Source organism: Colius striatus, chromosome 10 (assembly GCF_028858725.1).
Source record: "Colius striatus isolate bColStr4 chromosome 10, bColStr4.1.hap1, whole genome shotgun sequence".
NCBI lineage: Eukaryota > Metazoa > Chordata > Aves > Coliiformes > Coliidae > Colius > Colius striatus.
In genome coordinates this window covers 21461925-21489862 of record NC_084768.1, presented here as the reverse complement: position 1 = coordinate 21489862, position 27938 = coordinate 21461925, and the positions used below count along the sequence as shown (strand labels likewise).

Here is a 27938-nt window from a genome sequence, read left to right as displayed (position 1 = left end):
AAGGCCTCAGTAAGGTGTCCGTGGACCCTCCTCTTCACATGGAACCACCCCACTCCCTCAGGCTTCCTGCACAGCAGAGGTGTCCCAGCCCTCTGCCCGTTTCCATTGCCTCCTCTGTCCCTGCTCCAACGGGTCCCTGTCTGTCCCGTGCTGGGCCCCCAGAGCTGGACACCAGGATGGGTCTCAGGAGAGGGGAGCAGAGGGGAACATCCCCTCCCTGGCCCTGCTGGCCCCACTGCTGCTGGTGCACCCAGGCTACCATTGGCTTGCTGGCCTGCGAGGGCACGTTGCCAGCTCATGTCCAATTCTCCATCCCCAAGTCCTTCTCCCCAGGGCTGCTCTCAGTCCCATCACCCTAGTCCATACTGAGTCAGGGGACCGCCCCAGCCCAGGTGCAGGACAGTAGCAATCAACCCTCTTGGATAAAAGCTTGCATTAAATCCCTTCCTTGGCAGATGCACACATTCCCCAGCTGCAAGCCTCTCCTATCCTGAAGGTCTGGTGTGTCAGCCAAGTCAGTCTGGAGTTGAGTCATTGCTAACTCCAAAAGCAAAGTGACAGGTAATTATTGTTTTATAGACTCAATAAAACAGAGATAGCTGAGAACTGAATATTTACCTTCAGTCTAATTTTCACATGATGGGGGCAATGCCTTCAGAACTTAAACCTGTCTCTCTGATGCCTCACCTACTCTTTCAGTCTTTTAAAACACTTGTGCTTTATGGGCCTCCATGGGCTGCAGAGAAGGGCAGAGGTGCCCAAGTGCATGCAGGGATGAGGGATGAGAGCACTCGTGGGCTGGAGATTTCGCCATTGTCCTGTGATGGAGACAAAAGGAAGTGCCAGATCAACAGCTAATAAAGTGCATTCTTTTCCCAAGTATTGCTCTCCAGGCACAAATATGGCATCAAACTGTGCCCAAACTGCCCCAAGAACATCAACAATCCACCCTGGCAGCCCCCAGCAAGCCCTGCTCGTTAGTCTAATGATGATGCTGCAGCTTTGGCACACTGGCTCTGTGCCGGCTTGGGACAGAGCATCCATCCTTGGAGAAGTATGTGTCCCTTGGGTTGGGTACTTGGGAGGCTCTGGCAGGCTCTGGCCATGGTGTAAGGCTGGATATTGGGGTGCCTTCTTGGGCAGCTCTTCCCACTCCCTGGTTCCTCTCCTCATTCTTGCCTGGGGCTAATGCTTGGGGCAGGCTCTGAGGAGACAAAATGGCCCAGCTCAAAGGGCTTCAGAGGAAGGAAAAAGCACATTAAGGGAAGAAGGTTGATTGCAAACCCCCTTCACCACAATTCTCCCCAAGATCCCAGGATATGACTCAGAGCTTATTAAATAGCACGTCAGCCTCCTAAAGAGCAGTTGGGCCCCAAATTGTTTTCTTGGTATTTCATTTAAAAGAAACCTTGAAAAACTCATTTGCAACTAAGCACAGCACATCAGATATAAGCAGTTTTCCTTCTTTTCCCACCCTCCTCCCTCCCACCCCACTGAATGTATTTGAGTAATGTGGAGGTACAGCTTCAAGGAGAATGCATTTTAAACTACAGTAATCTGCTTGTATCATTACAGATCTTCAGCCACTGCATGTAATCTATCTATATATATACTATATAGATATATATAGCTAGGACTTTGCAAAGGTGGAGGAAATAAAGCAGGTTGTAGTAAAGTAACATTTATCCATGTGACTCCGTGGGGCTGCTTGTGGCATTTGCAACTTCTTCCAAGGAGGTTTGGTTGTTTCTGTCCCTTTCCCAAATGCTGCAGAGCTGCAGCCAGGTCCCTGTGCTTGCTCTGGTTATGTTTTTGTAGCAAGTTGCTGTTCAAGGCTTCAGAATATGGTTACCCTGCCTCAACAAGCAAAGCAGACAGCTCTTAACATCTGAGGTGCAGAGGATGTCAACCCAAAGCCCTGAAGTGCATAGAAACCATCTTGTATTTCATAGACTTAAGACATTTGAGAGTTAGAAAAGGGTTCTGCTCTGTTGAAGTTTTGTTTCCACAAGAATGGCTCCTTTTAATAAGTAACCAGCACTGATCTTTGCTTCTCCATGTCCCAAAAGATTTAAGAGCTCCTGCCTGACCAAGGCCTGAGTCAGCTGAAAACCACCAAGAAGCTCCTGGGTTCCGCCTGCCACACTGTGATGGCCACAAGATGCCCTGTGGCCAAGGCTTTGCTGACTGGATGGCAACAGGCACCCCTCCTCATCAAAAAACCCACTCCAATCTCTATTCTGTTCATGTTTCTTGCAGAGGGGAAGAGCAAACAGAAGTCTGTCACCCTCACCCCAGCCCCATCAGTAGCCTGGGGCAGTCCTGGAGCATGTCAGCTCCAGACAGCTACTGGCCCCCTCCAAACTTCATGCCTCCACAACCAGCAGTAGGAGGGTCTACCCAGGCATTCACAAATGTTGTCATCTAAAGGTCTATCAGGGAAGATTATCAGAAGGCTACACACAAGACTGAAGCGCTCGCTGCTGGTCACGTTAAGTGTACAGGTAAGATGGGAATTGCTTTTCCTCTCTCACAAAGCCTTTTGGTGCCATTGCCATCAGGAAAAAGAAAAAAGTATATGAAGACTAAGAAGTGGCTGAAAGAAACTCCGAGTAAAGGGAAGCTGGTGCATCAAAAACCCACAGTGTGTCTGTAACACAGGGGTTTCAGTGGAAATGTGTACATGAGACATTCAGCACCCAGAAAGTGAACCATGGGTCAGAAGGACAGACCCAGTTCCGTCACTCCTGCACTACTTGCGAGAGCTTTATAAAGCACTTCTGAGAGAAGGATTTGTGGGACCAAGCCCCAGGACTCTTTATTAATTAAAGTGTTTAAATAATTGAGATGTGCAGTCTCTCGACCCTCCTTAGAATGGTTGCCTGCTCGAGAGCTGACATAAATGATGGAAAAACTCACAGGCAAGAGGACAGAGTTAACACCTTGAAGAATTTATACAGATCAAACAGCTCCATAATACCAGGAGATGTCACCAGCCCTAAGGAGGATGATGAGACGGGAGGAAGGCGGCGAAACCTCATCTCCAGGGAGGTCGGGATGGTCGGGAACAGCTGCTTGGTCAAAGCAGCTGCTGAAATGCAGTGAGGATTTAGGAAAGTCAGAACTGGCTGCCACCTTTTCACCATCAACAGGATAAAGATGCAAGTAGTGAGATATGCCAGAGGGGACCCTGTCCCTGAGCTTTTACAGGGAAAGCTATTGAAACGGGGGAGTGCATGTGTTGTCCCAACCCTGCAATACAGCAGCCACTCCAGGTCCTCACATCCAGTTCTCCATGAATAAAAGCAATGAGAAGTAACTCCTGGGTCCCTCATCCTGGGGTGGGGATCCTCCCTACCCCCCTGCCCCATCCAGTGCTCACAAGTCAAAAGGAAAGTCCAGTGCAGGGAAGGAGACATATTTGGCTATATTGTAGGTAGGGCAGAGCAGTGATAGGGAACAACATCTTCTGATGGGGCCTGTCCAAGCTCACCTGCAGCAGATGTTCAAGGATGTATCTTCGCTCAAGAAATTCCCCAGTATTTTAGAGATTTTCATGGGTCAGTTGAGGGACCTGAAACTCTTGAAAGGGATCTGATTTTCAGGAGGTCCAGTGAAAAATGGCCAATGTTGAAGGGCTTTGGGCAGAGTGCCCCACTTAAGTGTTGGACACATCCACAAAAGATGTTGTTAACACAATCTCATGGTCTGTTCCACATAGCTCACGCACCAGAGCAACGAATATCAGCACAATGCAGAAACCTACCTCCTGACAAAGTGCCTCCAAGGGGTGCACTGCAAACCTGGCCCTCACCCAGTGCCAAAGCAGGGGGAAATACCAGCGCGGGTAAATAAGAAATACAAAAGGGAGAAGTTTTTTGGTTGTTTTTTGTTTGTTTTAACACATGACAGCATTTGTTAAAAATATTACATCTGCTTTTGAGAGGGTACTATCCTCTCCATATAACATGGAAAAATAAACTCTACAGGAGATGCAACTGACACCCTCGGTTGGCACAAATCTGCTTTAAGAGGTCAGATCCACAGACTCCTCAACGTGGAGGGCTGGTTTTACCTTCCTTGTCCCCAGACTCTTAAAACATTGTGTGGTAGGAATGGTGAAAGACAAGAATACATAAAAACAGTAAAATGTTTATTTTCTTAGAAAAAAAGAGATTCAAAATGATTGTGATCACACTCCCATTCGTGCTCAGCAAAGCCCATACTGCAAGCTTAGTCCTTGATTAAGATACCTATTAAATGAAACTCTTTTTCCTCTTAAAATACAAATTCCTGCTCCTGCATCACTTCAGTATTTCAGTGATAACATGCTTTTAATGGATAACAGCTTCTCAGCTTCTTCTCAGCAGAGAAACAAGGCCTGCCATGGCAAAAACATCCCATCTCCAAAGCTTGAAATCACCAGCATTAATAAGCACTCCGGCCCGACCGCGGACTGACAGACAGCTTAAGGGTGTTTCTTAGATGCTTGAATGTTCACTTATGGAAGCTTTGTATAACACTACCTCATCTGATAGAAAACAGGCCAGAAGCCTCAATAAAATCAACGACGTCTTTTGGATTAACTTTAAGGATTTGCTGCATATCTGGACACAGAAAAAGGTTGCAACAAGTTTTAACTAGCAGCAACGAAAACAGTTCCTTACGAGTTCTTAGCGATATTCCTCATCTGTTCATTAAGAAACACTGTAACTGAATGGAGCATATAATGTGGAAATGATCTTCTTCTGTTATGTAGTGCTGTTCGCTCTAGAAGACTTCCAAAAGGTCTCAACTGGGTTGTAATCTATTTACACAGTAGTACTCCTGGCGCGAGCGGCAGAATTGGCACTATGTGACATCCTCCTCTTCTGAACAATAATCACGACCCTGAAAGAAGAAAAGACAGATAGTTTGTAAATGACTACTTGAAGTCAAGGGAGAATTTACTACTGATACATAGGAATTCTCTAAATGTAGATGATTTCAGTTCAGAACTGGGTAGAAACCTTAAAAATAGGGAATGGAGTTTGTACAGCTCCTCCAACTGTTTCTGGAAGGTCTGCATGAAACCAAAACAGGAGACCCTTCCCCTTCTGTCACTATTAATCTCATTAAGTTCATCCTCCACAAGGAGTTTCAGGAGGAGTACAACAGACTGATTTACAACACTGTTTTATGTAAAGAACCACCTTGATGGGCACAGCCCTATAGATCTGTTGCAAAAACACAACTCTCTAAGGAGCAAACAATGGAGCACATCATCACGAATCACAGAATCATTTTTGGGGAAGAAGACCTTTAAGAAAATTGAGCCCAACCACTCACCTCACACTGCCAAGCCCACCACTAAGCCATGTCCCTCAGCACCTCAGCTCCATGGCTGTGCAATATCTCTGGGGTTGGGGACCCCTTCGTTTCTCTGTGCAGCCTGGAACAGTGTCTAACAAACATCTCAGGACAAAAAGTTCTTCCGGACCTCCAATTCAAACGTTCCCTTGTGCAACTTGAGGCTGTTTCCTCCTGTCCTATCACTCATTACTTAGGGGAAGAGACCGACCCTCACTTCAATATAACCTCCTGGCAAGGACTTGTAGAGAGCAGTAGACACGGCCCGTCCCTCACTTGCTGTTTCTTGCAAAGCAGAAAGAAGAGGACCCAATGGGACCTGCTGTCCTTCCTTCTCTACACAGAAACATCTGGAGGTGAGCTTTTCAACACACAAGCCATCCACGACAACCTGTGCAAAACAAGTGCCTCAGATGCAGTACCAAAAATCTCAGCCTCTGGGCCACTGCGCATTGCTCCCGTGTGCTGGGTGCAGCACCCAGCACCTGCCTGCCAAATCCCTGCAGCCGAGCCAAGGGCCGGCAAAGGAGGAAGGGAAGGGCAGCAGCCTCAGACCCGCAGTGAAGTGTAAAAGCTCCACAAGATCCAGGAAGCAGAAGGGACCAACTTGGCAGTGGTAAAATGGTCCCTCAAGGAGGGGGACTCAGTTGTCTCACAAATGAAAACTGGTCACTGTCCTGTCTGGAAAAAAGGGAGGGGAGGAAGAAAAAAAAAAGGAAAGGGAGAGATGTTTCTTGATGCAGCAATCAGTTTATTTGGGATGTACAGCTGGGCTACACATTGCAAATGAAGGCTCCAAAATGTCTCTGCAATTAAAATCCCACTGAGGATGCTGGGACTGCAGAGCTTGTTTTGCTGGAGGGCCCACACCCAGGAATGTGTGCTGCTTCTACAGCTCTCTGAGGCCCAGCACTACTAGGAAAAGGGTTTTCTTAGTATGTTTAAAAAAAACCCAAGACACTAATCAGCCCTCATTTTGATTCATCAATCCCTGACCCTGAAAGAAGAAAAAATACTTCTTTTTAAAGTAAAAGGTTTGACTCAGAAAGAAGGAATGCCAAAATACTTTGCAGTGAAGCCCAAATCCATTGTTTTTTCTCCATGCCAGGGACCACAAGGTATTTGGACAAACCCATAAGACCAAGCTGGTGATGAAGGATTTGTCCAACATGCTTCAGAGCTGTGAAAGTCACCAGTAGCCACCACTGATGCTCAGGGCATTTCCAGGAGAGTCATTCACTGTATTAAAGGCTCAAATGGACCCAAAACACAGACAAAAGACGTCTTGCACTTTTCCCTTCCTATTCCTCCTGCTGTTCTTCTGCTTCTGGGCTTGCTCTGCAGCAACCGAGTGCATCGCTCCTCAAAAGGGTGCCAAGAAACTGCTTAAAAGGCCACATGCTGAAGAAGACCTCTCCATGGCACAGAAATACCACCTCCCACCCACTGCCTGAAGGCAGCCGAGAGCCGTGCTGTTGCTGCCAGACACTTTATTGCCATCTCATGCTGGTGGGGATGGAGACACGGTGGTGTCTCAGAGGCGGTCTTCAAGGCCGCGGCCTGTGGTCGCCGGTGGGCAGGGAGCTGCTGCCATCCCAGGCTTCCCGCCAGCCCACTCCTCACCAGTGTGTGGGCAGCAGCAAAGGGGAGGAGGGTGAGAACTGCTTGAAATGCCAGAAACAGCTCCCACACCTTCCTGCAGCGTGACACGCCACTCTTCTGCCCGCTGAGCCCAGCATGGACAGAGTCCCAGCCTGACCAGCTACTTTGATGCCCAAATTGCAGCAAGCCCTGATGGCAAGACAAGAGCCCTGCTGTAGCCCGAGGCTACTGGATTTTTTGCAGGCAAATGCTCTAGAGCTGGAGCTCACTTCAGCAGGGGCAGCCTCCATGGAAGGGGGAAGAGGGAGCAGGGGGACCAAAAAAGGCCCCCACAGGTGCCAGCAGCGGGATGAAGTCTCAACATCTACTGCCTGTCTGAGCTCTGCACAGGAGCACAACAGCATTACACACCAGGAGTGACTGGGAGCAAAGGCACACTGGATGGGCAGCTGGCACTCAAAGTTAGGGCTGCTGTTTTCACTTGGTGTTAAGAGGATGTTGCTTTCCTTCAGAGAAAGAAGGGCCATGCCCACCCTCTTAGTGGTGGGATGTGATACAACATGTAGGATCACTCTGCTCTGTCAGGTTTAGCTTAATTTTGAGAGGTGGGAATCAGCTGTGACAGGTGGACAGCAAACTAAACAGGAGCCACCAATGTGCCTTCATGGGCAAGAAGGCCGATAGCATCCCGGGGTGCATTAAGAAGAGTGTGACCAGCAGGTCGAGGAAGGTTCTGCTCCCCCTCTACTCTGCCCTGATGAGGCCTCATCTGGAGCCCTGTCCTGTTCTGGGCTCCTCAGCTCAAGAGAGTCCAGCACAGGGGTACCAAGATGCTGAGGGGCTAGGAGGAAAGGATGCGAGACCTGGGGCTGTTTAGCCTGGAGAAGAGAAAACAAAGGAGACCTTATCAATGCTTACAAATACCTAAAGGGCAGATGTTGAGAGAATGGGGCCAGTCTTTGTTCTGTGGTACCCAGTGACAGGACAAGGGTTAACGGGCACAAGCTGGAACACAGGGAAGTTCCACTTGAATGTGAGGAGAAACATCTTTGGTGTTGAGGTGAGGGAGCCCTGGCACAGGCTGCCCAGGGAGGGTGTGGAGTCTCCTTCTCTGGAGGTTTTCAAAACCTACCTGGATGTGTTCTTATGTAACTTGATCAAGGTGAACCTGCTTTAGCAGGGGGTTGGGCTGAATGATCTCTAGAGGTCCTTTCCAACCCCCACCATTCTGTGATTCTGTGTTGCATGGACTGTTGTACCCATGCTGGCCATCCTACACCTGCTGCCTTGGCTACACTCCAAAGGCCCAAACCAACATGCACCCAGCAGTCAGTTTCAGCATGAAAATGAAGTGTTTGGAGCTCAGTCCAGTAAGGTCTGAGGCATTCTAGCCCAGTTCAGTGGGGTTAAGCACATACTATCCTTTAGGCACCAGGGAAACAGCATTTAAGCCCTGGAGTAGCTCATGAGCAAAAAGTTAAACAGGTGCTTTAGCATCTTCTTGAAGGAGTGCTCATGGTAAGTGAGGTCTCCTTGAACAAATACATAGCAATGGGTATTTATTTTTTCTTAAGAAGAGCAGGAGGGGAAAAACCCAACACACTACAAAGAAGCGAAATCACTCTTTTTTTTCAAACAAAAGCTTTTTTTTAAAGCTCCTAATTGAATTTTTAGCAGTAACAACAAGGTTCCTTGAGAAGATCAGAGAAAGAATAAAGCTGCCTTCCCTGCTAAATCCAACAGATAGATGTTTCTCTTTGGTGCTCCTCAGGCAGAAAGGCAGGTGAGGTTTCCATCTCCCCCCTGGCAGAGAGTGAAGGCTGCTTTGGTTCTGCTAAGCAGCATGGCCTCAATACAGTAGAATACTTTAAAATGTCAATTTTTGACCCCTTTGTTGTTTCATAGGATGTCTGATAGATGCTGGAGAAGATGACACCTTGAGTGGTTGCACCTGTGATCAGCGACAGGCCTGATGTACTCAAGATGGGGAATTATCCTGGTGTCACTGGGCAAAACCTCCCTTGAAATGGTGAGCCAACAGCTTGCAAAGCTGAGGTCTTCTGTAGAAACCACGCTGAAATATCCATCTGCCATGGAGGTGCAGTCAGACCACGAGCTCTGTGAGGTGAGCAGAGGAGCTCTGGTAGTCTGTAAGCACAGACTGAAGCAATGGTGAGTTGGTTTTGGGGCAGCAGATGTGTGTCAGAAAGAAAAAAAACGAAAGCAGAGCTGCTGATAATTCCCCCAAATGGAGCAGCATCGTGGCTGGAAAATGGAGGCAGGAGCTCCAGCTAAACCGTGTTCCCTGCTGCCCAGGGGAGGGGGCTCCCCCCTCCAGAGAGTCCACAGGTGCAGAGTATTTGGCTAGTAACAGGAATGTATGTGTCATCCTTTAATAGCCCTCAATAGCACGGGCTATTCAGTAATTTTTAATGACTGAGAGTGTAAACAAACTACACTGAGGAAGATGAGAATGGGAACACACGCATCCATGTCCAGGTAATTCCCCAGAAATCCCGTCTTCCTCCCCTGCAGCTTCAGAATCCAACTTTCACCTTTTGTAGATGTCCATAGAAGCACCTTAACACAAGCATGTGAATTTAAGGCAATTAAAAAAGGAGAAGCCTTACGCTCCTTTCCTGCTGTTTGTACCCAAACCAGAAGGGCTTATTCCCCTGCTGTCTCCCCTTCATTGCTGCCCCTTCCAGGGTATGCCCCATGGCTGATGATATTCTTTCAGAGAAAGAGAAAAGAAAAATCCCAGGAAAAGCCCTTTTCCCCATTGTTGTAAGTGACAGGCCAACAAACAACCCCTCACGCCACCTGAATGCAGAAGCTTTCCTGGTTCAATAGCCTTTTGTGTGGCTGGCAGACTCGCTGAGGAAAGAGAAGGAGTTACGAGGATGCTTCTTCCGCCCCAGCTCTGCAGCTTGGCACCAGCAACCTCGCACTGCAGCCCTGGCCAGGAGAGGAGGAAGAGGAGGCCGGCCGGGCCGGGAGAGGGAAATGAGCTGCACCAAGCAGCCCTTTCTTCTGCGACGGCTGAAAGAGCCTGTGGGACACAGTGGCCCCTTTCAGAGGAGGTGTCCGGCGCTGGGAAACGTTCGCCTGGCTCTGCGGTGGGAACCCTTCTCATCAGTCTGGTTTTGTTTACAGTGCTCACAAAAAGGATGGGAAGAAAATGCTGGGAGGCAGCACTAAATAATTGTATGCTGGGCTAAGGTTTGTCCCTTTCTCATTTTGTTACAGAAAAATTGAGAGAGTCATTAAGAGCAATCCACTTTGCTAATGAGCTTCAGCCTCGTAACGCTGCCCGTGCACACGTTTCGGTTACCAACCCCCCTCATTCCTAGTGGCACTCTGTAGATATGATACAAGAGGCTGCATTGTGTCTTCCCCCTGTGCTTCATGCCCAGTTTTACTAACGAGGGGATGGAGCGAGTTGCCACCGGGCATCCATCTCTCCCATGGCTTCTCAACAACAAACCAGCAGTCTCCAACCCAGCTCCTGGCAACTGGGTGTGCAGATTGGTGAGGAACCCCCTGCCAAGCCACCCTGACACCGGCACCAGTGCTCAAGAACAAGTTATCTCTCAATACAAAGTGACCTTCCGTGTGGCAGCAGAAGCACAATGCCCAGGGCTCAGAGTATCCACCAGCCACATGAGGGTCTGCAGCAAGACATTTCCACGTGCTATGGCAGTTCTTAGTCGGTGTTTTTTTCCTTTTTCATGAGCATTGTGATTATTTTTAATAAACCCACAAAGCCAGAGATACTTCTCTTCCAGACTTAACCATCCCCAGATGTAATCCTAGAAACCAATTGTCAACTGTTGAGTTGTACCTCAGCCTTGGGAGTCTCTCCTAGGGTGAGACCACTGCTCACACGCTGTGCCACAGCCTACAGTAACAATAAACATTTCAAGGAGATGACTTCTGATTGTCACTTGACTGCTCCATATGCAGGACTCAGAGAAAGCAGTCATCTTTTCAGATCATTTTCCATGAAGGCCATCATCAAGGTGTTTTTGCTAGCTGGTGCTAAACAGGGTAAATTTTCCACACTCAACAGTTTACAATTTTGCTTATTTTCATGGAAGCCTTGGTGGGACAAAGCCCTCTAAAGTCTGTGGACTAGAGCCTGCAAAGACTGCATGACTGTGCCCACAATTGTGTCTCTGCTTTGAGTTGTCCCGCTCAATTAATGGGATTGCTTCTTAGGGTAAGATGGAGTTTGCCTACAGTCCTGCATGGGCAGGGTCCAAATAAAATAGGAGTGGGAAAAAAAATTGGGGGAAATTTTAGGAGAGACAGGCTAATTCTTCTGCTGTGTTTCACAGCAATTCTTTGTGAATCCATATACAATATCTAACTAAATTAGTCCTTGGTAACTATTTGCCTTGAATACCAATATAAAGCCTAATTTTGCTACAGTTTCACAGTAACTCATCCAGGTGGGTTTTCAATGTCCCCAGAGAAGGAGACTCCACAACCCATCTGGGCAGCCTGTTCCAGTGCTCCCTCACCGTGAAGAAATTCTTCCTTGTATTTCTTTGAAACCTCTTACATTCCATCTTGTACCTTGGACATCGCTGAGAACAGCCCGGCTCCATCCTCCTGACACCCACTCTTTGCATAACTGTAAACATTAATGAGGTCACCCTTTGGTCTCCTCTTCTCCAAGCTGAAGAGCCCCAGCTCCCTTAGCCTTTCATCATAAGGGAGATGCTCCACTCCATCACCTTTGTGGCCCTGCACTGAACTCTCTCCAGCAGCTCCCTGTCCTTCTGGAACTGAGGGGCCCAGAACTGGACACAATATTCCAGATGCAATCTCACCAGGGCAGAGCAGAGGGGGAGCAGAACTTGTCTCGACCTACTGCCCACAGCCCTTCTAATACACCCCAGGATGCCATTGGCCTTTTGGTCACGAGGACACATGGCTGGCTCATGGTCATCCTGTTGTGCACCAGGACCCCCAGGTCCCTTCCCCTACACTACTCTCTGAGAGTTCATTCCCCAGTCTGTACTGGTACTCTCCCCAGTTTAGTATCATCAGCAAACTTGCTGGCAGTGCCCTCTGTTCCTTCAACAAGATCATTAATGAATATATGGAACAGTACCAGACCCAGCATTGACCCCTGAGGAACTCCACTAGATACAGGCCTCCAACTAGACCCTGCCCCAGGCAGGGATACTGTTAGTGGGACACATTTCTATCTTCTTAATCATAAACAGTATTTCAAACCCAAGTTTGCCACACTGTGATGGGCACAGTGACTTTCCCCATCCTGGCTGCAGCTAGTGAGGCCCGATTGTCCCTTTAGGGAATCACAAAGCACATCTCAGATCTGTCCAGTGGTTGCTGCATTTGTCCTCTGCTTCCTCAAGTCATATTTCTGCATTGATTTCTCAGCTCAAGTAAATCTCTTGCACCTCTGACCCAAATCCTTCTAATTTACTATGGAGCAGCTCTCTCTTCGAGCTTAATTACTGCTAATACTTGTTGCTCATCCACTGCTGGAACATATTTAGAGAACTTCAGACAAGCCCAGTTTCCAAAGAATGGTGACAAAGCTGACACCAGGTGAGCTGCCCATCTCTGCTCCATTTTGTTCCCAGCCTCTGCATGCATGTGCCTTTCTGTCTTCAAAAGCAAAGACCACAGCTCTACTCACAGGAACTTCAACAAGTGTGAAATCCCAAGAGGACTCACTGCAGCTGCTTGCAGATGTTGGGAGCATTTCTGACCCAGCTTTCACCACAACTCTTGGGCCTCCCGCTGCTCACAGGTGACGTGGTCTTCTCTTTTCTACTCCTCTTGTGGTGTGGTGCACATCTGGCCTTGGTATTGTGCTGAGGCTGTGCTTACCCTCTACCACTACATCAGTATCCCATCATCTGAAAATCACCCTGCAGCTGTGATAAGACTTGTTCAACCTTTCAGTTGCCTGGTTCCTATCCTTTCTGTATCACAAAGTGTGGCCTGCAGGCTCAGGAGAATGATTCTGCCTGTACTTGGTGCTGGTGAAGCTGCACCTTGAATATTGTGTTCAGTTCTGGACCCTCACTACAAGAAGGACATTGAGGTGCTGGAATGTGTCCAGAGATGGGCAACAAAGCTGGTGAAGGGTCTGGAGCACAAGACTGATGAGTAGCAACTGAGGGAACTGGAGGTGTGTAGTCTGGAGAAAAGGAGATGGACAGGAGACAGGATCACTCTGCAATTCCCTGACAGGAGGTTGTAGCAAGGTGGAGGCCAGTCTCTTCCTTCAAGTAACAAGTTATAGGACACAAGGAAATGGCTTCAAGTTTCACCAGGAGAGGTTTAGATTGGAGATTAGGAAGAACCTTTTCCCCGAGAGGGCTGCCCAGGGAGGTGATGGATTCCTGATCCCTGGAAATGTTTAAAAGTCATGGAGCTGAGGTTCTGAGGGCCATGATTTAGTGATTGGCTTGGCAGTGTGAGGTGAGTGGTTGGACTTGATGATCTTAAAGCTCTTCTCCAATTAAAATGATTCTATGATTCTATAACTGTCTGGATGCATGTTGCCATGCCATGGAGATTCCATCAGAAGCTGTGCCTCATGGTCTGTCATACACGACATACACGTATGACACAGAACTACTGTTTCCTGTGCTGTCGACTGCGTAACTCTACCCAGCTACTCCCAGCTTCACATGTAACTCTTAAATTCTGGCTCCTCATCAAGTTTGGGGTGTTTTTAGCTCAAATTCTGGTGCCTCTGAAATGACAAGGTTGACTCTAGCAGAACCAACATCTGACTCTATGTGTGAGGCTGGCTTTGATATTCTGTCAGTCCTGCCTCAGCATTCGGTGCTGAGCCTTCATTTCAGTATTTCATCCTTCCAACAAACCCTATGAACTGAATTACCATAATCACACACAGTTCCATCCAGGCAAGTTCAGCCCTAGCTGTCCAAGCAGGGACAGACACACAGAGACAGGAACAGATGTCTCCCTCTGAATGCCTCACAGTGTTTTGACACTGAATTTTGGTAGCCAGAAGCTCCATGCACTGAGGCTGACATTCTGGCTTTTATCTTTGGGTGGCATTTACACCAGTCAGTTCAGCTCTGTACAGGCAGCCAGGAACACCACTGTGTGCTGAGTACTGACAGGGGATAGACTTTTAGAGAAATTCTCCAGATCACTGCATTGATGCTTTTTATTTCCTGATACGCAGGATTCATAAATCGTTTGTGTGTTCTGTTGCTAAAACATGAGCCTGTGTTCTTTCCATTTCACGCTTTGATTGCGGAATTCCATTTCAGCTGACCTTCCTGTCCATTTGATCTTTACACCGAGTCCAAAACGCCCATTTAATTTTCCTCTCCTAATTCACAGCACACACATTACTCATTTCTGTGAGGTGACCTAACACCCCTTGGGATTTCAATGCAAGTTGAGGGATGTTTTGCTTCTGACTGTAGAGTTTCTGTAGACATAGTCCATGGAGACAGTGATGGACAGCACATCTCCATGACAAATCCAGCACTGCTCATGTCCATGGTTACCACATGAACATGACAAGATGTTTTGGGATCTCATCAACCACAGGCAACACCCCCCAGCTTCTGCAGACAATTTCAGCAGTGAGTTGCTCAGTGATATAATTCTTTAAAGTGTTTGGCTGCTGTCCTCCATTTCTCTGGAGAGAAGACTCAAAATGCTGTTTAGAGATCAAACAAAAGCTCTCATATTTTCCAATCTCTCACTCATGGCAGATATCTGGAAAAACAACGCATTGTGGGCAAAGACTAATTAAAAACTCCAAAAGTTCTCTTAGGAAGACTTTCCTCAGGCACAGGGAGTCTCCAGAGAAGGTAAATCCCATGCTTAGAGGTGCATTAGCTCCTGCCAATCCCATTAGCTGTCAGCAGCCTGAAATGCATGGGAGCTGTCTTTCCCTGTTTGACAGCTAAAACTGTGTATTTCCTCCCAACAGGCAATCTCCTGATCTAGAAGATAAATGAGTACAGGAGCCTAGGAGAACACCTGCAAGCATCTGAGAGCATGGTCCAAACAGCAAGGAGACATGGTCAGCTGCATCTCAATGTGGCAGCTGCTGAACAAGTGATATTCCTGTTCTGAAACAAATCTCAAAACCTGAAACCTAACCTCAATTCCTAATTAGATGCAATAATCAGATGGTCTGGTATGTAGTAGGTAAGACAAATCTTTGGAAAATCTGTTTCACTGGGGATTGCATTTGACATCATGGAAGGGTGATGGTGTCCAGGAAAAGCATCTAAATATTTCTAGGGAGAATGCATTTATTCAAAGGTGTATTATGGATATGTAAAAATTCTACTTTGAAGTGCACATAGATTAAGTAAAATCTTACTCCTATGAAATGCTGCTATAGAAATGCTCTTCTCAGGAATCTACAAACTCCTCTCTTCTACCCTTCACCTTTATCTAACTTTTTGCTTTCATGACACATTTGGTTTGACAGTGGTGTAACAAATCTGTTGCTTGGGACAAATGAGAGATTCACCTGCTGAAGCACTCCAAGTCCTAAGAGCAGGAGTGCTGGCAAAAATGACAGAAATTCAGAGCCATCCAAATAAAAAATTCCCTCCTATTCTGCAACTAACACTACAACTGGAGAGTACAAATTTTATTCCAGTTGGGGAAGCAAATATTTAACATCAAATAAGATACACCAGTCCAAAATATGAAGTGTAATATACTGGTGAGTGAACATCAGCTCATGGAATAAGCAAAGGCTGAGATCTAGACTTGATCCAAACAGCCTATTTAATTCCACGTCTCAGTTTCTCATCTATGCTGTGGTACAATTATTCACTACTATATTCACAAAGAGGCTGGAATTCTCATTTAAAAGACTTGTGAAACACATGAAATCTGCTATCAAGATACTGAAATATATAAAGAACTATTCATCCTCTTGTTCAGAACATCTCCAGCATCATTACTTAGCACAGGTCTTATCTGTACATACAGCCACCCTGCTCATGACCTTCAGAGTAAGGCGTTATTTTGAAGAGATTCAGCAAGAAATAAGAAGGATATCCTGGATACTACTGGCATTTAGGTTCTTCTTGTTTCCCACAGAGATCAAACAAAAAATCAAGTCACTAAGGGAATAAATCTCACTTTGCTCTTCTCTTTTACCCAATAGTCCACATATATCCGGAATGTTTGTGTTGAGTTCATTTGCCATTCGTCCTAGCCTGGTGATATTTACACAAAACAAAGGTTTCTTTCTAGTACCTCCTGCAATCTCTTTACCTTTTTGGTCTTCTTTGCACTTGAACTATCTAACCAACAAGCAGTAAGGGGGATCTTGGATCAGAGTCCCTCCAAGTACCAGAGAATGTGAAGAGCTGCAACAGACAGTGTCTGCTTGTTCTCCCCAAGGAGCTGGGAAACCTGCGTGTCCGGCCCCAATGAGTGCAAAAAAAAAGATGTTTATTGTGTCTTACCTTTTCAATTTTTTCATCAAGCATTCTGAAGAATTCTTGTTGGCTTTCAGAGATGTGCATGCTGGAAAGGAAAAGAAGAGCATCAGTACCAGAAGAAATGCTTCCATGTTAAAATACTGACACTGGAGTCCAGGATTGTGGATGGACACGGCCGTAAACTTCCACCACTAAGAAAAGTAAATCCCTTCACACTTTTGTCTGTAATGACAGCTTTTACATCTCTTTTTTCCTGATTTTGGTTTGCCCACAGAAAAAAAAGATGCCTTTAGTTCTGTGTATGCATGCTACATTTGGGATGGTAACTGGGACTCACATGCACCCAGAGATCATTTCTCTTCTCAGGCAGGTTGTGGAAACTTAACAGCCTGCTACCTCTCCTCAGGCCAAGACAGCCCCAGCTTGTGTCGAAACAGAAAGTCTTCCAAGACTGCCAACCTCACCATGACAAAATGAGATGCCTACAATGTGAGGTTAAGGCCTCACACTGGGAGACCTGCCTGCCCTGCTATAGCTGGCCTCTGCACTCAACACCCAGGAACATCTATGAGCCCAGGGTGATCCCTTCCCTCCCAGACAGATGATCCTTACTACTCTCCAAGCTGACTCAGCAGATTATTCACATCAATTAATTCTGCAGTACCAAGAGGCCCAAGGTTAGGTATATGATTTTGCATTAGTGAAGAGGGATGTAAAATACACAAAACAGCCCCTTCCCCATGGGGGACCTGCAAGATAAACACACAGGAAGGTTGGACACAAAGGGGAGGGCGAGAACATAAAGATGAGGTTGTGTAGCAGATGATATTTGGATTGTTTCTGCTTTATTCATGTGAGAGAGTGGCAAGAGCCTCCTTCCCTCCAGGAAGGTGGCTACAGCATCCTCTGGACTCACAGCACGGGGGAGTGCCTGGTCCCATGGGGGGCTGGAGAAAAGTGCCAGGGACTCAGTGCAGGACAAAAAACCACATGAAAAAAGAAAGATGGGAGATTGGTGCCAGTGTCAACAGTGATGCCAGGTGGTTGGAAGGACAGGTCTTGGAGATTTTCTCTGACAACAAAAGCTGGTTCAGTTTGCTCAATGCCCACCCCAGTCTCCTCTTCCTTGGCAGGATCTTTTCAGCTGCAATGAGTTAATACTTTCCCCAAGTGTACAACAACGTGCTGCACTTCCCTACAAAGCTCAGCATTCATACTCCACTTGCTATCAGGATGAACATATACAATGATTTGCTTATGCTGGACATAAATGAAGGCTCAGTTCAGAAGAGAAGGTCTCAGAATTAGCATTAAAACCTAAAGCCGGTAATTCAGGAACGGGAACAATCCACCTTTCAGTGGCTGTGGGAGTTTCTGTCCCCAGCTGTCTGTCTGTCCCTCAGGGTCCCACCTCCACCTGAGATGGGGAAAAGATGTTTGTTTGGGGCAGTCAATCCTGTCACCTGCATATTCAGGTCTCTTGGGGAGGCTCTTTAGGGCAGTACAGCCTTTTCTGAGTAGGTAAGCACTAGAAAGGTATTCTTGCCTTTGCAATATTATAGATCCAGTTTCCAGTAAAATGAGATGATATTGTAGTTTTACCCAACAAGCTAATGTTACATTCTGTTACTCTCTAACAAGTTCCCTTGCTTTTGCGGGACTGTGATAGTTAAGGCTTTTTAATGAGTAAAGGTCAGTTCTGTTTTCTGTGGGGACTTTTAAAAACCAGTTTGATCAAAGAACAGACTCCCCAACCCTACACAGTTCCTCGGCCTTGGACGTGCCAGAAGAGGTGACCCATTGAAAGAAACAGCCCTTTTTAAGCCCAGGTTGATTAGCCTCCTTTTAGAGCATCTTACATACATCTTTGACCCTTCTGGGAAGGTCCAAGTCATGATAATGAGGTACAGCTTTACCAAAGGGTGATTTTACCTCCAACCTTTCTACTGTGAATTTCTCTGCAATTACATCTGAAGCACTAGATTTTTCCTTTTGAAGGGAAGTTGAATTATATTTTCAGTTCATTAGGAAACTACTGAAGTTTCCAGACTTGAAACCGTGTACAATGCACTTGGTATGCAGCAAGTTGAAGTTAATAAGTGCCCTGAAGGCACCAGCTAAAGAACAGCATTTCCACTATTGTTCAAAACCCAACAGCAAAGCTTTATCATGTCTTCACTATGAACTTGATACAGAGCTCCATGTAACCTGTTCTTTTCAATCCAATTAGTGACTAAAATGGAATGATGATTTAGATAAGAAATGAGTTACTAATATCAAGAACCAGCTCTGTCATGGGAGTTAAACATTTCTTGGCGTATGTAACTCTGACTGATCTCAGGCAAGAGTATAGGCACAGAACTGCAAGCAACAGACAGAGAAACTCTCAGCTACGAAACAACTTGACCATTTAAAATGGAAGAGGTTTCCCATACCTAACTGCAGGCAGTAGAGCTGCTAACCTAAGGCAAGAGGTTGCAAAAAATTCCCTGGGGACTTAACCCATCATATTTAGGAACATTGAGCAAGTCCTATAGAAAGCAGAGAAATAACGCAATATGGTACTCCTGTAAGGCACTGCAAGATACATCTCACATTTTTAAATCCTGTATCTTAGCTGTGCAAAGGAGAGGATGCTGCAGGGCTGCCAGTACAAGCACTGTGCCATTGGTATAGGCACACAGGTGACCTCACCTGTTTTGCTTAAATTAAGCAACATTTTAGGGCTGCTGGAACCACCAGGCAATCTTGCTAGGCAATAACTGGGAATCTCACAGCCACAAATCAACACAGGATTAAGCGACCTGATCTAGGTGAACCTGCTTCTGCAGGGGGGTTGGACTGGATGATCTCTAAAGGTCCCTTCCAACCCCACCATTCTCTGACTCTAGGATTAAGCAGCATTTCAACTTAAATAAAAAAAATAAATGGAACTTACTTTGCTCTGGGTTGATGTACTAATCCTGGGACCTCTTTGTTAGATTTAAGTCGTACATTGGAACTGGCACTTTTTTCCTGAAACACACAGAAACACACAACAGAGATACCATCAGTATTTATTAGGCACACAGAGCACGACAGGCATTCGTCCTCACAATGTCACACTCTGCTGGGTTCAGCCTCTTCCACCTGTACAACTGAAGGAGAAAAGCTCATGGAAACTGAAATTGAAAGCAACACAATGGATTCAACGACCCCAGGTAGGCAATTTTTAAATGTCACAGGCACAGTGGCCTGGGGGATTGCCTCCAGGTCACCAAGCAAAATCTGGCTGGGATGTGTAGTGACCCAATGCCACAGTGACTAATAAACCCTGCAGTGGCCCATGGAAAACAAGGTGTGCAGCTGCGGCTTGGCTCCTCACAGTCGTGCCAATGAGAACACTAACTGGCCCTTTCAACAGAGCAAGGCAAAGCATCAAAAAGGCAGAGCCCCAGAGTCACCCCAGGCTTGTAGGTTTGCTCATAACAGAGGTGAGAAACATTAGCATCCTGTGGAAAATCATACATGAGACAAAGTATAGATTAAATGTGACAGTGAGAAGAGCAGCAATGGCAGATTTGACCTGCTCAAACACAAAACCAGAGGCAAACCAGAATATGTTTACAGAGAAGACCACAATTCTCTGGAGGATCAGGGCCATTAAAAACACCTTAAAAATGGTGTGGAGACGGAAAAGTTTAGTTCAGAGACAGCACTTCAAGGTAATGCCAAAAGCTTCTGTAAACCAAAGCTTGCACACGTGTATACACACACACACACACACACACACAGACACATCTCTACATCTCTATCATCTGCAAAAACCTGGAGAAGGATATGGCCCCTTTCTGATACTCCCAGTGCTGCATGTTAGGGAAAGCTGCTGGTGCAGATGGAAGAGCCAAGTGAAATCTTACAGCTCACCCGCTCCACAAATCCGTCTGAATTTCTTGAGCATGTCATGCTCATGACAATTAAAGAAAGTTAAAAGCAGGAATTAGTGCTCTTCTGGGTAACTGTGGTGGTTTAGTTTTGTCTTATTTAGTTTTTGATTGTCTGAATCACACAACACAATTTTTAAGAGGGCTATTAAATTACTGAATTAAAAAAAAACACATCAGTCTGTCTAGCAGTTAATATTTTAATGAATAATTCTACAAAGGCTGTAAACACAACTGCCTCAGCACATTTAACACTGTTTAATGCATATCTTCTAATCCTCCTAAACAGACAACGGTGTCTTGCATGAAAGTAAGTGCGAAACAAGCCTTAACAAGGGTCTCTGTATATTACATCCCACCAGCCACTGCCTGCCCATGATTCCATGATGTCAAGTCAAAGCAGCAGAATGGAATATGAAACCACTTGCTTTCAAAGCAGCTTTTAAGTAGTAACTTGGGCTATGTAGATGCATGTGTGGTGAATGAGCATGTACGTAGTCTCACAACTCACACCAGTTGATGTATGACTTGCACAACTGTCAAGCAAAATAAAGAAAGGGGTAGGTGTCCTGGAGATGACATCAAGCTCAGAAATCAGCTAAATCAGCTAAAGCTTATACACCCGGTGAGCCTTTATCCTCAGATTTGCTCCTCTGGTTTGTTTGCCACAATGCAGAGGCAGAACCTGGGAATGGTCTGCGCTGCACAGCTGGGATGGCACATCAGCCCAAACACAGTCTGCTCACCTACTGTCCCACAAGGTGAATTTTGGGCTATCACCTGTCTCTGCATACTGTCACCCTGGTGGCACAGGCCTTTCCCCACCAAAAAAACCCCTCCCACACCTCCATTGCCTCAATTAGAAGGGAAAGGAAGCTCTTATTTATAGCTCCTGCACTGGGACCTGTGACAAATCACAGTGCTGCAAATCTGGCTTTCTACACCTCCGCCTGTGGTTTGGTGTCAGTACAGCTCCATCAGTAGCTGGAATCAGCACAAATCCCAGCCTAAAGAGACTTCTATCTCTTAGGAACAGACAGACACAAGGAAAATATACATTGCCTTCTCTCTGTGGGCCTTAGAGCAGTATTCCGAATATTAACTAACATATACAGGAAGATGGAAATAAAAATCCAGTTTACTTGTCTTCAACATCCCCAAAAATTACTCTGTCCTTCCTATTGCTTCTGAAAATGAATACACCTCAATTACCTACTACTTACAATTCCTTTATTTAATCAGAGTATGCCACATTCTCCATCTGTTCCTCAGCAGGAATGAAGAGAAAAAGAGGAATTATAAAGAAAAACTAACCAGGCCTTGAATTGGCTCATGGCTTTGTTTATAGCTATTATTTATGGCAGTGATATTTATTTCACTGACCAAAATATTGGCTTGGATAAAAACAGATATTAAAAAATAATTACTCAAAATGAAAACAAATAGAATATTTGTTTCCCATCACTTTGAAGACAGACTGATTCATCAGGAATTAATAGCTTGGATTCTAACACTGAGCTCATAAAGAAACCAGAACTGCTAAAACATAGTCAGATTTCTCTTCCAGGCTGACTTGACTTTGGTTGAAGGGTCAACTTCTGTCAATCTAATCTCATTTGCTCCCTTATTTAACATTAAATAAGTTACCGTTCATCAGCACAACCACAACTGAATTTAGAGTTCTAACCCACTGCAAATAGAAACTGAGCCACAAAAGTCTGGTTTTAATCTAGTTTGCTGACAGGCATTATTTAAAGGAGATGCACTAAAGGAGGTATCACATTACAAGTTTAAAAGGGAACCCTCCAGGATGCTGTACTCAGACAGTGGCATTATCTAGCCTGTAGTAAAAAGGCAAACAGTGGATATTTTACCTCTTATCATGTTGCAATTAATCACTATCAAGGTAAAGCTGTCATCTGATCAATGTCATTTCATTCGATAGATTTGTTAGTTATTGTTAATTCCTCCATAAAGGATGCTCGGTATGAGAATTTCAGGGCATTAACAGATGGTGGTGACTCTGCTGCCAGATGCTATTAACACAGCAACCGCCACTACTGCCATTATAATTAAGTATCTGTCAGCATTTCCCTCGATGCTTCCCCTCTGACAAACCCATTTCTAGAGACACGTGAACTTCATTTGAAGCATTCTGCTCCTTCATGAAATTGCGGCAGATGGACTCAGGTAAGCTGCTATTAGTCCTTCTCAATCCTCTTAACACTCCCAACCTTACTAGAGAAGGGATGATTTTTAAGAGATGCTTCTGTCAGTGTTAACATATTTTATTAAGAGACTATACATTATTTTATGCACTTTTAAATGTATTACATTGGCCAGGAAGAAATCAGTTAAAGACAATAGTAGCAATTCTACAAGGTAATCTAATGGCTATTTTTTTTTCACTTGCAGTTACATTTTGGTCTTTAATTGTTTTTCCTCTAAAGTAACACTAACTAAACAAATATAGAACCAAATGAAGGATCCATCAGTAAAATTTAGTGTAAGTAATATGGGGTTCTTAGTTCCAAGGCTGTCTTTTGTTTAATTTAGAAAAGGCTGAAGTATGTAACTTGTAACTGTACCTTAGAGCCACCAATGTTTGAAGGTGTCACATTAGTTATCATTTTAAGATGAATCTGCCTCTGTGGATTCACTACTAAAATATATTGAACTTGATAGAAACACTATCCAGATAGTGGTCATATTTTACTCAATATTGGTAGTTTACAGCTATTTAAATATTTATAAACAAATATTCCTTATTTATACCAGGATGACGCTTTTCTTCAAAGGGCCCCACAGAGCCTTTCAAAGTGCATTCTAGAATTTAGGGGGGAAAAAAAGTATTTATTTTCTTTTCATACCATTAACTACTCTCTAAAATAACTGTATTTGAAAAGAAGGAATCCAACTGCATCAATCAGAAATGGCATGAAAGACGAGATGTAAAATTGCAATATGCCAGCCCAGTGTGTTTTACCTTTCTCAGTTATGAGGATCAGCCTCAGGTAATAATATTTTACATGGACTGTCTTGATGCATTAGGGTGAACAAAGGAGATGTACTGACCTATGAGACCTTACTCAAGTTTCCTTGCTTTATACAGACATGAGCATTTATTTTGTTGTATTATCATTTGTCAGGAAGTAAAGCTCTTTCTTCCTTCTCTAGCTATCTGAAAGCAAAACTACCTGAAAATGTTGTTTAGGGCAACTTTATAACAAAGGGGCACATCAAAAATCCCAGATGCTGGTCAAAGAAGATTATTGGATGCACTTTTATCAGAGGAATCACATTATCCCTGCCATAATGTGGAGATACATTGTGCTGTCCAGAGAGTGTCTAGGGCACACTTGGTGATGAGGCAGAGCACAGTGTGGATCGTGTGTCGGACAGTACTTATACAGGGAGTCCAGTCTTCTCCTTCTCTCAGGATTCTATATATGACATGAGGGGTGATGAAACCATAGACCCATCTGACAATGGAGGTGGGTGCCTGCACAGGCTGAATTTTGGAAATCAGGCCGGAGAGAAGCTTGGTTTGCACACACCAAGTACCAGACAGCATTCTCCAGATGCACATCATCTCCAAAATATCCACTGAACCCCAAAGGCAGGGCACAGTAACAGATTTAAGCTTCATGGCACACACACAAAGAGAGAAAAATAAATAGAGGCTTATGGTGAGAAGACACCTAAGAAAGACGTTGTCATCACAGTCATCAGAAAGACCTTCTACCTTTCCAAAACGAGCCTTTCTTAAAAGCAATGGTCATGAGAAGAGCCAGTATTGGAAAAAATCCCATGATCTCTCCAATACATCTCCCAGGTGGCTACAGCTGTGGATGGAGTCAGGTAGAACCCTAAACATACAACTGTAACACAAGTCAATGGGTGCTAGCACTGCTCTCCTGTTGACATCCATCTTGCCTTAGGTTCTTGTTTGCAATCCACCATGGGAGCTCAGCTTTAAGGAGCACTTTGTAACTGAGGCATCTGAGGCAACAACAATGTTCAGAACTGGCTGGCTGACTGACTGCTGCCATCCTGCCACCTACAGCACCCCGGTCTTCAGCATGAGGACTTGAACATATGGCTTTTATCTTTGGATTTGAATGAAGCCTCTGCTCATGATTCATAATAAAATCTCAGTCTTAAATGAAGGATTTTAGTAAATATTATTGTTCTACCAGGCCAAAATTTCCTCAGCTAAGCATGAAATATTTGGCCATCATGTCTTATTCCTATAAATATGTGCATCCTTGCATATGAAAAATGAAGGCTACAAGTTATCTGGACTCAGACCTGGGCAGTCGGCTCTGGGTGACCCTGCTTGAGCAAGGGAGTTGGACCAGATGACTTCCAGAGACACCCTCCAATTTCAAGCAGCCTATGATTCTGTGACAAAGTATCTCTCTTAATAGATCAGACACTGGACAAAAAAAAAAGAGCAAGGAGTAGGTTTGTTGAGTTTTATCCCCACGTAACAATAGGAGAGACTGAAGTCTGAAGGTTTTGGGCCAAATTGTTGCCATTCACAGGCATACAAAGGGAAGGGAGAAGCAGACACAGTGCATGGCATTTGTTTTGGAAAAAACTCAGATTCTGCAAAACCAGCCAACATCACAGAGTGAGTCTGCACTGATGTCAAGAGCATAATCCAGGTTTGTCAGAGAAAAATACTGTGCTTTCATCAGAGGTCCATGGTTTTCTCAAATTTGCTACAGAGGGTAGGCCTCATCCTCAAAAAAGCCACTTCATGGAGGTCCTCATTCCTGACTATTGCTGAGAAATTGTGCTGCTGTAGCAACTCCAGCTCCTGAAATACAATATGGAAGAGCAGGATCCAGAAAGCACTAAAAAAATAGAAATCACTCAAAAAGGGACAAAAACAGGTTCAAAAAAGAGAGTTGCAAATCCTGAGCATCTTCCTACAACCCACCAGAAAGGCAGCCATGTGTTGCAATCTGAGAAATTAGACTGCTGGTTTTACTGTTTACCAGTCATACACACATACATGAGTACACCTATACATCCTGCTCAGCAAGACCTGGCTTAAAGTCAACAAGAGTCTTTCAACAGAGTGCAAGGTGGCTTTCATCCAGGCCTTCCAAACATGGAAGAGAAATGCTTGTTGTGCCCGTACAAAATCAATACAACCTAGTTGGAGATCCTCAGACAAATTTAGTAGTCTTTGAGCTGTGACAGAGAACATCATTAAAGAGCAAGGAAAAAAATGAAGAGACATTCCCATCACCACAGAGTTTCAATGCATGAATATTTACTAAATCTAATAGCTACAACTTTTAAAACTACTCCATCAGCTTTTGAACTTCTTCTCTCTCCCAGTCAATATTAGAAAGCCTGAACTAACTCGTTATGGTAATTCCAATTAATTATATTGAGTAGCCAAACAAGAAGAAAGCTGTAGATTAACTAAAATGCAGACACAGAAGAAGCTGGCATGAAAACAGGAAATTAAGGCAGATAAACAGATGAAATTACAAATAAGAAGCATAATCAATAAATAAGTATGACCAATAAAAACTCCAGTGAAATACTTAACTGCACCCTGCCCTCCATTTCCCTTTCACAGCTCTGCAATTCACAGGATTCACACATTTGAATCCTCTCTATATGGTTTGTGACACCAAGGTCCAGAAAAAGAAAAAACTATATTTCTATGTCAGAGTTCTGTTCTGCAGACAGACTGCTAAACATTAAGGTGTCTCCTACATAAAATGAGGAACGTGGTCTCTAGAAAAGCATCTCCGATCCGAAATATGGGGTTTAAACCACTTTAAACACCAGGTTTTGTGGTTCCTTCAGGCTCCACGGTACTCCAACAGGCCAGCCAGGATACGAAAATGAACATCCCAGACATACATAAAGGCAAAACACCTGCAGCCATATTGCTGCATGAAGTTTCATTTCAAATGGGAAATTATCTTGCTCCTTCAGCAAGAGACTTACGTAGCCATGTAATAGAACTGTTTCATAGAGAGTGGGAACACAAGCAGGCCAGAGAGGAGGGACACATCTGCAAGACTTCCAGTGGGGAGCAATTTGCAAAATGAAGTTGAGGAACATCCCCTCTACAAACAACTTTGCAAGAGGCTGAAAACTGTCCCTCACAGTTATATATATCAGAAACTGAAGTGATAAGGGATTGCTTTAGAGCATGAAGAATACTTGCTTACATCAAAAGATACCCAGAAGTATTGCAAATAAAGTTCTGTGCGCAGAAAGGAGACCTGCTCTCCCACTCTCATTAATATACCAGAACTTCAATGGCTTAGGTACATCAGAGTGGTTCAAAGTTTTATCTAGCAAATAAAAAATGGATGGGTAAAAGTTAAAAACTGCATTACTGACAACTTACAAGACTAGACTGACTCTTGAGGAAACTTCAGAGGTTTTAGGGCACTTGGCAACAAAAAGCACAACTAACCTTGCTCTTTGGCAGGTATGCTGCTCTTCTGGATTGTGCTGCCAACCTGAATAAAAACACTTGGCTCAAAAATTAACTTGCTGCTTCTTAAGCCTCTGTCGTCAATTACTCTCTCATTTACAAAAATACAGTTATTTATATTAAATATATGTATTACTCATGCTCTCAGTTTTTCATGCATGTCTCCTGGAGGCAGTTTTCTACCAAGTGTAGTAACATGGAAACGACAGCATTGCATGACGTCTGTAAAACAGTTATTGCCAGGAATAAATGGTGCAGACAGTCTTGAGAGCAACTTGGTATATTACACAGCCCATCTGCAGCAGGGCATATATCCACTAGTTTTTACTTCAAGAAGGCACTTTGCTGGAATGGCAAAGGAAGTTATTGCTATTACAATTTTTGCAGAGCTTTTTATTGGGATGGTTTTGAAGAGCTTTATGCTCTTTTTTATACTAAAGAACACATCAAAAGAATGAGATGTGTCCTGTTGCATGGCTTTTTTAATAGCTGGGGCTAAAATTTCAACAGCTGTAGTGATTCCCAAAGTTGTTTTTCTAAAGGCAAAACCGAACTTTTTCAGCTTGTTTTTGGAACATACTCTACACTCACCCTTTGTAAAATCAGTTCCCTGAGAGATGCCCCCATATCAGGCACATGCAAGTGAAGCCTCCTGAGATCTTTCTGCCCTGTCAAAACCAACCAAGACTGATGACTCTCCAGGGTGTGCATACGCTACCTCACTGCCTTAATACTAAGTTTTGGGTTGCATTTTAGGCTGGGCTCATTCAAAAGGTGGTGACCATCAAACAGCTACGTTGAAGAAGTGTTGTGAATAACACTTGGATTCCTCCATCTCAAAACAACAGTATGCTGATGGTGTCTCCTCTTGTAGAGTCTGCAGTTACACCAGTCATTGGCTTTTATCTGCAAATTGCAAGTCTGAGTAGACTATGTTCATTACACATTTCTTATTGCACCCAAGCAGTACCATAAAGTACACTGAGACTTTCCCAGATGTTGGGATGATGAGTGTCCCTTTAACCTGGTCTTAACAGGGAATTTTGCAGGATACACATAAGATACTTCTCTCCTCTTGCTCAAACTTGAGATTTACAAAGGCAGACAAGGACGAGCAGTGAAACAAGAAGTCCTTCT

General features: G+C 44.7%; 1 protein-coding gene across 2 annotated transcripts in view; it reads right to left on the bottom strand.

Moving 5' to 3' along the window:
* Positions 1-4136: 4136 nt before the first annotated feature.
* C10H1orf21 (chromosome 10 C1orf21 homolog) overlaps positions 4137-27938 on the bottom strand; it is a 114567-nt gene continuing 90765 nt past the window's right edge. For both annotated transcript variants that reach the window (XM_062004230.1, XM_062004229.1), the window contains 3 exons: positions 19339-19415; positions 16425-16485; positions 4137-4890 (listed from right to left, as the gene is read on the bottom strand). In XM_062004230.1, coding sequence (XP_061860214.1) covers positions 4852-4890; positions 16425-16485; positions 19339-19415 — 177 coding nt within the window. In that variant the 3' untranslated portion in view covers positions 4137-4851. The remainder of the gene's footprint in view (positions 4891-16424; positions 16486-19338; positions 19416-27938) is intronic.